General features: G+C 51.6%; 3 protein-coding genes across 3 annotated transcripts; 2 read left to right on the top strand and 1 right to left on the bottom strand.

The window, feature by feature from the left end:
* Positions 1–319: 319 nt before the first annotated feature.
* PpBr36_07362 (uncharacterized protein) lies at positions 320–2,518 on the top strand (the record flags this gene model as incomplete). The annotated part of the gene is made up of 5 exons (XM_029894499.1): positions 320–352; positions 443–535; positions 1,290–1,794; positions 1,961–2,358; positions 2,474–2,518. 5 exons carry the CDS (start codon positions 320–322, stop codon positions 2,516–2,518), a joined length of 1,074 nt encoding a protein of 357 aa, XP_029748679.1.
* A 565-nt stretch (positions 2,519–3,083) lies between these two features.
* Positions 3,084–5,014, bottom strand: PpBr36_07361 (uncharacterized protein; the record flags this gene model as incomplete). The annotated part of the gene is made up of 4 exons (XM_029894498.1): positions 3,084–3,696; positions 3,780–4,012; positions 4,124–4,421; positions 4,722–5,014. 4 exons carry the CDS (start codon positions 5,012–5,014, stop codon positions 3,084–3,086), a joined length of 1,437 nt encoding a protein of 478 aa, XP_029748682.1.
* A 1,878-nt stretch (positions 5,015–6,892) lies between these two features.
* Positions 6,893–10,739, top strand: PpBr36_07360 (uncharacterized protein; the record flags this gene model as incomplete). Its single annotated transcript, XM_029894497.1, has 5 exons — positions 6,893–7,900; positions 8,001–8,564; positions 8,680–9,521; positions 9,606–10,294; positions 10,381–10,739. 5 exons carry the CDS (start codon positions 6,893–6,895, stop codon positions 10,737–10,739), a joined length of 3,462 nt encoding a protein of 1,153 aa, XP_029748681.1.
* Positions 10,740–11,144: the final 405 nt, after the last annotated feature.

Below are 11,144 nucleotides of genomic sequence, written 5' to 3'. Positions count from 1 at the left end.
GCAGGTTTGGACTTTGCTGGTTCTGCATGTCTTCTTCCTGTCTTAGTTCTTGGCGTGGGGATTCATGACAGGGTCTTTAAAAGGGTCGTGTGAGTGACAATATTCGCCGCACATATAAATCCCTGGGTTCCCTTCCCACTACTATGAGATTACTTTTACTCTTCTTATCTATTGAAAATCTGCAAATCGATTTCAGTTTTGTTATACAAAGCACCTGGCTTGTTAGACTTGTCCAAATACCCTCAAATTATACGCCCCTCTTCTCACCTCATATTACAGCTTCATTATATCTCGGATATTCCAGACCATTATCGCAAAAATGGCGACACAATCGGTATCTTATGTCCAAAATGTAAGCTAGCACGTCGACAACACCCATGTACCCTCCCAGAAGATCTCAGCTCCGGCGTACAGATGTTAACATGGTGCCAAAAACATCTAGTTGGCAAAATACATGTCACTGGACCAGAAGGGCTCAATCATGGCAGAGTACGTCTGGATTGACAGTGAAGGTGGCGTCCGCTCAAAGTCAAGGGTGAGTCAAGTTCTTGTTCCCCTTGATTTCCTTTTAAAAATATCACCCAGGACCCGGTTCCTACATTAAATCCACACACACGCCCTGCCCGTGTATCCATTTCGAGAACAATTCCACAAGATGTGGGGTGTGAGGCGATAAATATTCCGCGCCTCGGCCTTGTCCTTCAGAAATTTCGTCTGTGCCAGTCTTCAGAGAAGGGCTGATCTGGAGATAGAGCAAAATGCTACTTATCTCGTATTATGTTCCTCTCTCCTACCTTTGGTATGTCAGGCGGCAGCTTTGCGGCAGAGGTTTTGACAGTCAGATCCGAGTACTGCCGCTGGAAGCCGAGTTGAACATCCCGGCATTCCCATTACCTAACCTTCTCCACTCAACGCCGTCATCCCCTGGTCTTACATGCCGAGATGGCAACCCACATCAAGTTTGTCTCGATGGTGAACCGGGTGATGGGAGCACGTTGTCACCCTTGGGCTCATCCATCGCCCAGACCCTGACACACCCGAGAAAATTTCAGCACTGTCATGCATGAACAATCTAGATCAAGGCAAGGTCTTGGTGTCTTGTTTATCTCCTCACAGCCAAGTCTGTGAAAGCGTTCTGACCGGGAGCCGGGTAGTCGCTCAAAGAGTCATGACAGTTCTTGGCTGAAAGACCCTGAATTATGCCGTCACCTGCCTCTTTGGGGCGACAATATCGGACTTGGATCCCCGGCTGACACTATGACCTGCCCACTTTTTTTTCCCACCACCAGACCCTCAAGGAGCAAAAATACGAACCCAAGGACCTGCCGACATGGAACTTTGACGGCTCGTCGACGGGCCAGGCGATGGGCGACAACTCGGACGTCTTCCTCAAGCCCGTCGCCGTCTACCCGGATCCGTTCCGCGGCGAGCCCAACATCATCGTCCTTGCCGAGTGCTGGGACTCGGACGGCACGCCAAACAAGTTCAACCACCGCCATGACGCCGCCAAGCTCATGGAGGCTCACGCCGAGCACGAGCCCTGGTTCGGGCTCGAGCAGGAATACACCCTCCTCAGCCTCGAGGACAGGCCGTTTGGCTGGCCGAAGAACGGGTTCCCAGCTCCCCAGGGACCGTATTACTGCGGTGTCGGTGCCGGCAAGGTCGTGCAGAGGGATATCGTCGAGGCGCATTACAAGGCGTGCTTGTACGCGGGCGTCAAGATTTCCGGGACGAATGCCGAGGTCATGCCCGCCCAGTGGGAGTTCCAGGTCGGCCCGTGTGTGGGAATTGAGAGTAAGTTTTGCTGTCGAGTCCTGTTTTGTTTTGCTGCCCCGGGGATACGTTATCATATCCTCTCTTCTTTCTCTCTCTCTCTTTTTTCTTTTTCTTTTGGCAAACACCTTTATATTGGACATTTGAACTGATAACTAACCCCTTTGTTTTTTTTCCTCCCCCACAGTGGGTGACCACCTTTCAATAGCGCGCTTCCTCCTGCACCGCGTCGCCGAAGAATTCGGAGCCAAGGTCTCGTTCGACCCCAAGCCCATCCCGGGTGACTGGAACGGCGCCGGGCTGCACAGCAACTTCTCGACCAAGGAGATGCGCGTCGACGGCGGCATGAAGCACATCGAGGCCGCCATCAAGAAGCTCGAAGGCAGGCATAAGGAGCACATCGCCGTCTACGGCGAGGGCAACGAGAAGCGCCTGACGGGCTCCCACGAAACTGGCAGCATCGAGGAGTTCTCTTACGGCATCGCCAACCGCGGCGCCAGCGTCCGTATCCCCAGGGAGTGTGCCGCAAAGGGCTATGGCTACTTTGAAGACCGTAGGCCCGCCAGTAATGCGGATCCTTATCAGGTGAGTTTTTTTTTTTCTTTTTTCTTCTCAAGGCCCATTGTTCCCCGGGCTCTTCAGACTACTTGGTATTGAAAGCATATGACTGACGTTCTTTTCAACTCTTCTTTTTTGGTAGATCACCGGCATTATTATGGAGACCTGCTTTGGTGCAGTGAACTAAACAATGGTGTTTTTGGTTTCTCGTTTACAATTTTGTCCAGCAGAGAGAAAACAGAATGAAACTTGTTTGTTATTGAATCAAAGCATTCGTTAGATGCCACTGTTTGTTACCCCCAAAGAAACATCTCAGAACTCCCTCTTTATCTTCTATTCCAGTCGGTCCGCTTGGGGGGTTCATCATCACCAGCACCCCTTAGGTTTATGCATAGCTGGGAAAATTCCAGCGGTTATGATAATGTATGCCAAACATATACACTCTGTAATAGTTTTATAACAGTTGAATATAATCATGACAGAATGCTAATTTGGAAAAAAGGGGCCCAATCGATCCGCTTCGACGCTGAAGTGTACCGGAAATGGCAACGTATTGCTCCTTCGTGGATGTATGGAGTTTGTCACAGGTACCTTTTTTTTTAGCATCAAAACACGAACTAGACCAGTCAGCTTAGATGACTTGCAACGTTAAAACAGCTTTTAAGATTATTCAGCCAAGTATTCTATTTGCCATCTTAGATAACTTACTCCAAAAAGAATATGCATCACGCCAAATCCATGTATCCAAGCACCTATCTACTCCTAAGTGGTAATGAAGACGAATAGGACGGCTGCCACGCCTTCTCCTGCAGACCGGGCTGTATTGAACCCGACTGCTTTTGCAGATCTCGCTCCACATCCTTGTGCCCTGGAATAACCCGGTGACACCATCCACACCAGCTTCTGACGGTGCCCGAGACCTCACGTCCCAAAACCTGTCCACGCGCCAGCTCGTCTTCCCACTCGGGTACGCCCGCGCCCACTTTTACCATGCGCACAAGGACAGTTTTCACGCGGCCACCAATACCCTCAACTTCGTGGCGTGCATATCCTGGACTCTTACTGCCGCCACTGCGCGGCGATTCCGGCGTCCCGGGCGTGCTGCTGCCGGAAGCCCAGGTAAGATGGCTGTTGTGATGCAGAATAGGGCTGCTGCCATTTGGTGGGGACTGCTGCTGCTGCTGCTGCTGCAGGAAATAATTGTCTGCCGCGGCGTCTGCGGCGTCACAGTCGGTTTCGTGCTCGCAATCCTTGGCGCCGTGGCACTCGCCTTCACGACCGCACGGCACCCCGCGATCGCCATCGCCAATACCCGTGCCAAGCCCGCCCAACCGTTCGCCATATTGACCACGCCACTTCCATATACTGTGCGGAGACTTTGCGTCAGTCTCTTGGCGAGAAGGCAAGTGATTGTCAGGGTAGCAACAAAAGACGGGCACAAAACTTACGCCTTATAATCCTGATCACAATTGCGTATACTCCTGCCACAAGGCTGGCAAAGCCATACTCCCTCGGAAGCACAATGACAGATCTTGTTCTGCATGATCTCTGAGGTGAGAGGCGTGGTGGGCTGTAGCGGTGGCTTGACAAGCTCGGTGATGGGCGCCTTCGTACAAGCCGTGCAGAGACGCCGATGCCTGTCGCGGAGCACAATCGATGCCGGGGGTTTGATGGCACAATTCTGGCCGACGAATACAAACGCCGAAGTTAGCCCTATTTTGGCCAGTCATCATTCGGGAGAGCCAAACCATGTCAATCCATATAAGATGCAGATGGCTGTCGCTGAGCTTACCCGGCATACTACAGTGCTGCATCGCCGGCACTCGGAGACGAGATCTCGTGCACAGCTACCAGCTTTCCCGGCATAGCTAGTGCGGCTAGCGTCTTCCATGTAATACCAGTTGCCGGCACGCGCGCGGTATCGCAGTGTCTCCTCGGGATCGACGGGGACTTCCTCATTGGTGCAACGTAGAGCCGACATCATAAGGATTTTGCGGTACTGCAGCAGGTCCGCGTGGACCTGGCGGCAGGTTCGCGAGAGGTTATCGAGCGAGTTGAGATCGAGAAACCGAGAGATCGTCACGATAATACTGGGTGTAGACAAGTTCAGTTAATCTTGGAAAACCATGAAATATTGGTTCCATTCAGGGGAAAAGTCGTTTGGGAACACATGTTTAAGTGTAGGCTGATGGGCAGTTCTGGCACTAAAAATGATACACCAGTACTTTGCGGGTAGGCAGGTAGTGCAGACAGGTAGGCAGGTGCCTATCCTATGAGCTGGTGCAAGTTGGCAACAGCAGTACAATATACGGTACGGTACGAGAATGGGACAGAACGGAATTGCACTTGCATCATCCAAAAATCACTCTGAAAAAAAAACAACAACAAACAATAGGGGAAAGGAAAAGGGGAGGTATTCCGCATACGGATAGCACCCCAATGCCCTCGTAGTCGCGTTCTGATTGGGATTTGTGTCGCGTTCCGACGTCGACTCCGCATCCATGTCATCCACGCCTCTAATTGAGTCGCCGACCGGTGTTGCGCCGACAACGGCAGCTGGGTGGTTTGATGACGAGGGCGGCCGGCAGCCTTGGTCTGGATCGGACCTCCAGACGGGTTGTCCGCCGTGGAAATCCTGGGGTGGCTCCGTTTCTTCGTCTCCAAGGTCTACAAAAAGCGCCATATTTTTTTGTTTCTTTTTTGTTTGTCTGCGCTCTTTTTCTTCTTTTTTTGGTTGATTTGCTGCTGTTTTGGGTGACTGAGAGTAGAAGCAAGGATGATGATGTCAATTGCGGAAGGCTGAAGAAGGGCAGATTGGCTAGATAAATGAGGCGAGGGGAGGGGCAAGCTGGATCAACCAAGTCAGCGAGGAATTGAGGGAAATAGGTATGTTGTCAGCCGGGGCGAAGCAGCTGAGGTATCTAACTACTAAGTCAGCGAGTGAGTGAAGAATGACGACGGGTTTGTGTCAAGCTAAACTCGGCAGCTACTCGCCTTCACAGGCCGGGGGAACCTGGGTCCTCGAAAGAATGGGGAAGTCCACGATGCAGGACTGCGGTATAGTAGGTACAGACAGTGAGTGCATGCAAGTTGGTGTCAGCCCCCCACTTGCCCTCGAATTCGATAGTGGGGGGCATGGACTGCTAGCTTCCTCCACCGCCTGCTTGAACTCGGCTCTGCCTGCAGCTGAAACTAGTCTAGGCTAAGCTTCCGACATAAGCTGCTCGTGGTTCGACACTCAAAGCTAGGTACTCTACCTATCTGACCGTAGTAAATCGGCCTTTGTTACATGGAGAAGAAAAGGTGCAGTTGAATGATCACTCAAGTAAAATTTCTTGCTTCTATCACTTACAATAATCGTTGAGCATTTCCCATTACACATCTGAACGCATGGCGTATTGCTATCTGCCAGCAGTGTCCATTCCCACATCGCCGAGCTGCAGCTAATCTGGACCGATCTCACACAACTCGGGTCACATGCAGCAATGCAGGCGCACAAGTCCGCTGGCAATTTTTTTCTTTTCTTTTTTTTTTCCCCCCCCATTCTTTCAAACGCTAGACAAACAGAGGTCGACACAAAGGCCGCGATGTTTTCGTATGGTCCTATCCCTCAAAAGTTCTTCGATTAATGGCAGAGTGAGCGGTCAGTGTCTCTGGCTTCGTGCCAGGCGAGATCGAATATAGTAGTGTACTCCGATGCCGGTACGCTCTTCATGTCAATCTCACGACCCAAGCGGACCTTTTTACCTAATTCTATCTAGGGACTGGTCCCTATTTCTACATTTCTCTCATTTACAGTATGACTTGATACGAGATTTGGAATTCTTTTTGTGCTCGCTCGACCAGTATGCGCTTCTGGTCCGACTTAGAGTCTGTTATGGCAAGTTTGCCTACGTCTCGACCATCAGGGAATGCCTTCCCGATTTCAGTTTTTTTTTTTTTTTTTTTTTTTTTTTTTTTTTTTTTTTTTTCACCGGAGCAACGGAATAAGTATCACTGTTTCACTAGCTTTCTCTCGGTGATCCAAAGTTGGCAGTGATAGCATACATCATCAGCAGCTATGTAGAGATACACTGGCCCCAGATATGCGATCTCTTCCCGTCCCAGGGGGCTTGTGCCGCTTAGCTACCATAACCTGCCAGATCCACCAGCATACGGATTTGGTGTTCGCAATGTAGCCAAAAAAAAGATATACCAACATGTAACCCCGGCTTTTCAGGATAGTTTTACAAAAACGAAGGTGGCAAATGGTGCCTGAAGGTGCATATATGCACGCACCTTGTCACTGATCTGCCTGCGCCTGGTCTGACACTTGAAAAATAGGTATAAAAGGACCAAGATGCCCACTCACTCCATTCACAGAGCCCCATCTCCAGGCATGGCACTTGAATGGGCTGGGTCTAGAGCTCTGTTGAGTTCTTTGTTGTCGTTGCAAGTATACGGAATAGATCTTTTTGGAATCATACTCGCCTCCCCTTCCCTGACTCCTGCTGATAAATACTTACAAGAACCACAGGAATCCATCAGACCGAGATACTACCCCCAGCAGGCCAACTCTACCATGTCCTGGCCACTGCATGCGCGAACTGGAGCGGCCGTATGGCCTCGCAAGAATCCAGTTTCAGTTACGTCCAGGTCGACGGACTCACCCCGTCCGCTTAGGCTCTGTCAGTCTCCCTTGACCAGCAGCAGTCCAACACCAGGATCCCCAATGAGTGGGCTAGCCGCCATGAGGTCATCGATATCCAGTATCGATCCATCAACACCACCAAAAGAGGGATCGCTATCCTCGACACCCAAGGCAGGATCACCATATTCAACAGTACCGAGGGCCACTAAAAAGTTCAACAGGCCTTTCAGTCAACAGGTCTACAAGGAACCAGTCCAAAATTTGCGCTACTCAAAGCCCGAGTTTGTTGCTTCAGGTATAGTTGCCTACAGCGGTGAAGATGAAGACTCCCAAGCCATAAAAGGCGCTTCCGAGACCGAAAATCCCCAACCCGAGGAACTGGATGGCTCAAGACATCCCAGATTTTATCGGCCACGTCACGGAGATGAATCACCGTCAAAGCCAGATGAACAGCAGCAGTCCAGGGGCCGGCGCATGGACAGTCCAAAACTATCTCTAGGGCAGCAGATCCGATCCAAGTCGGAAAATCCCAGTCGGAGAAAGCGTCAGCCGCAGCAGAAAGATCAACCATTCGCAGCCTGGAAGTACAGAGATCCCATGTACGCCCACCCATATCTGGGAACCCCGAGCTCAAGCCTGCGGCCGTCGCCCATCGATCGTGGACAGCGAGCACGCTCTAGCTCTGTGCCGTCTCGGTTGCGCCATACGAGACCTTTTTGGCGGGCGCATGGCTTGCCCTGCGATGTGGATGAGGCGAGAAGTGCTTTGATGGCAATGTGGCTCTATCAGGAGCAGCTCCAAAGTCGTTACACCGATGGAGAGGGAAAGGGCGAGGGTGTTGTCCTCAAGCTTGGTAGGGACAGCTTTACTTGCTGCCCTGCAACTTTAAGGGATGAGAATGACGGCATTTTTGATGCTGTCCAGAAAATGAATGTTCGAGTTAGTGAACCATAAAGACATCTTTTTTTATTTATTGTTTTTGGTCACCTTGACGTTCAGGTCTTGAAGGGCTGCTTAATCTAACCCCAACTCTTTGTAGTGTGCCATAACTGTCAATACGATCGTCATGCGAGCGCTAGTCGAGATTCTCAAGCACCAAGGGCTTGGTTCGATGCCTCTCGAGGGTGGATTACAGGTGCAGATTCTGAAGTCCACCAAAGACCTGCCTGGATGTCAACTACATCAGTTCGCAGCCTTTATAGAGGAAAAACAAATCCTTGTTGTGTGGGACGACGACCCAAAGGCCATCTTTGACCGCGCAAAGAGGCTTGAGAAGAAGGCCATGGCCCTTATCTGGCCGCCTGACGAGCGCCACTCGTTCGACAGTATGACCGCAGTCCAAGGCAGCCAAGGCTACAGAAGAAAGGGTATTGGTGACGACAGCACGGCAGCAGGCAGCAGACAAGATCTAGAAGATACATTGCCGTCCCACGAGCGGCCAATCAATCTTACCAGCAGCTGCATCGTGGGATTATCGCTAATGCTTTGCATCAGCGCCCTCGGTTTAGGATGGAGATTGCTTGCAAGGGACAGCACTGTTGATGGAGACTGGAAAAGAATTATTTTCCTGGTTACTGCTCCTGTGAATCTCTTTATCAGCTTGGTAAGTCACCATCTCCGGTATGCTCTGGCTGGGTCATGTTGGGCGAAGTGAGTGACCTAGACACCTGAAGCCTCTGGGTTGCGATCTACAGCCACTAACCAGAAATCAACTCTAGTTCTTCTTCTACTCGTTGGTGTCCAACTTCTTTTTGATGCTAGGCTCAAGCAACTCTGTCAAGAGCAACTCAAAGTACTACTCGGGAAGACGACCACGGGGTAGTGCAGCGGCGTGGAAGGGCAGGCCCTTACCGCACGTTACGATCCAGATGCCGGTCTATCGCGAAGGCCTGTTGGCCGTTATCAAACCAACAGTGTTTTCTTTGAAGACAGCTATCTCCACGTACGAGATGCAGGGCGGCACTGCCAACATATTCATCAACGACGATGGCATGCAGCTTCTCTCCGAGAGCAAGGCGCAAGAGCGACGAGACTTTTACGACGAGCACAACATCGGCTGGGTTGCAAGGCCAAAGCACAACCAACCAAGCTCTTCTCGATCGTCAGGCAGCATTTTCGGACAGCGCCAATGGCTACTGAAGGAGGGTGACAAACGAATAGTGGATGTGCAAGGTGACGGGGTAAATCCTGGAAATCCACACTTCATCCGGCGCGGCAAGTTCAAAAAGGCGTCTAATATGAACCACGCCCTGCACATCTCCAATTGCGTCGATAAGAAGCTTGCAAGTATGGGCAGACCCCAGGAAAGCTGGAGCTGGGCCTCCGAGAATGCTGCATACAACAAGTGTCTTACTGAGACGCTAGCGGAGGATCTACACGGCACATGGGCGTCGGGCAACATCCGGGTGGGAGATTATATCCTTGTTGTAGATTCGGACACGAGGGTCCCTGCCGACTTTATACTGGATGGTGTTACTGAGATGGATCAGTCTCCAGAGGTTGCCATATTGCAGTACACCTCGGGGGTGCTGCAGCTGACAGACTCGTACTTTGAAAATGGGTAAGTCGGGCGATAGGAAAGGGCCACATTTGATAACACTGCATCGTAAGCTAGCTGACCTCTGCCCAAAATCCCCTAGCACAGCATCGCCTGGTTTGCGAACTTGATATACGCGGCAATAACCTTTGCCGTCGCGTCAGGCGATTGTTGCCCATTCGTCGGCCACAACGCCCTGATGCGCTGGTCAGCCATCCAGGACTCGGCGGCATACCACGACGAAGCAGACGGTCGCGAGAAGTACTGGTCAGAATCTCACGTCTCAGAGGACTTTGACATGGCGATGCGGCTACAGATGGCCGGCTGGACACTGCGCTACGTCGCATACACGGGCACCACCCCGGCCGCCGCCGAGCACGACCGGGTCGCCAAGTCCTTCGCCGAGGGGCTCAGCCTGACCGTCCACGACGAGCTCGCGCGCTGGGAGAAGTACGCTTACGGCTGCAGCGAGCTGCTCTTCAACCCGCTGTGGCAGTGGCCGACTAAGGGGCCGTTCACCAGGCGGTTCGTCAGCTTCGTCCTGTCTCCCAACATACGGCTGCCGGTCAAAATCACCGTCGTCAGCTACATGGGCACATACTACGCCGTCGCGGTCGCGTGGATAATTGCCCTGTTCAACTTCTTCTTTATGGGCTTCTTCTCGGGCCTGTACCGCTCGTTCTATCTCGACGCCTTCGCCATCTACATCTCGCTGCTTTTCGTCTTCCCGTTCATGGGCAACGTCGCACTCGCGGCGCACCGGTATCGACTTGGACAGAAGAGCATCATGGGAGCTTGTAAGTGTGATTCTGCCCGTCTGGCTGGCTCATTTTCTCTCAATTATTGCCGAGTCTATGGCCAATCTAACGACAACAAAAAACAGTGTTGGAAAACTTCAAATGGGTTCCCATGTTCACAATCTTCCTCGGGGGAATCCCAATCCACTTGTCGCAGGCCATCGCCGCCCACCTCCTGGGCATCGACATGACCTGGGGCTCTACCGCCAAGGAGGTCGAGGAGGTCGGCTTCTTCGACGAGATGGCTCGCGTCCTGCGCCGCTTCAGGTGGTCCTTGCTCATGGTTCTCGCCGGCGTCGCCCTTATCCTCGTCTGCCGCTTCCTCCTGCCCCGCGAGTGGCAGATCACCGAGTTCTTTGCCATATTCCCGCTGGCCATGGTCCTGTTTTGCCATGTTGCGCTCCCGATTGTGTTGAATCCTGCCTTGATGACTTTTTCTTGGTGAGTCTTTTTTTTTTTTTTTTTTTGGTATACTTTGGGGCAGATGGACCTAATGGTTTTGTACGTTTCGTGTGGGTTTCTTTTCCTATTATATCGCAGTGGTGAAACTGGGACGGAGTTCAGGTCGATTATTAGCAGGCATGTTGGGTACTGAAATGTCACATGTATATAATTGGCTCATCGGTGGAAATCTCTCATATATCATTGCTTCAAAAAGGGTATGTATCGACTGATTTTCCTGATTCGACTTTGTGTGCCTGAGCAAACCCCGAGAACCTCAATATTTTACTTTTGCCTAAGCAGATGGATAGTTATCGTGTAAGCGACAACCCCCGCGTTCAACATCCGGGCTTCGTCCAGTTACAGCCCGGGCCATCCGCTACTCGGGAGATTAGCAGATACAGACTGC

This window comes from Pyricularia pennisetigena, chromosome 1, assembly GCF_004337985.1.
Source record: "Pyricularia pennisetigena strain Br36 chromosome 1, whole genome shotgun sequence".
In the NCBI taxonomy this organism is placed as follows: Eukaryota; Fungi; Ascomycota; class Sordariomycetes; order Magnaporthales; family Pyriculariaceae; genus Pyricularia; species Pyricularia pennisetigena.
The sequence above is the reverse complement of the archived record's forward strand: the minus strand, read 5'-3'. Positions and strand labels throughout refer to the sequence as shown.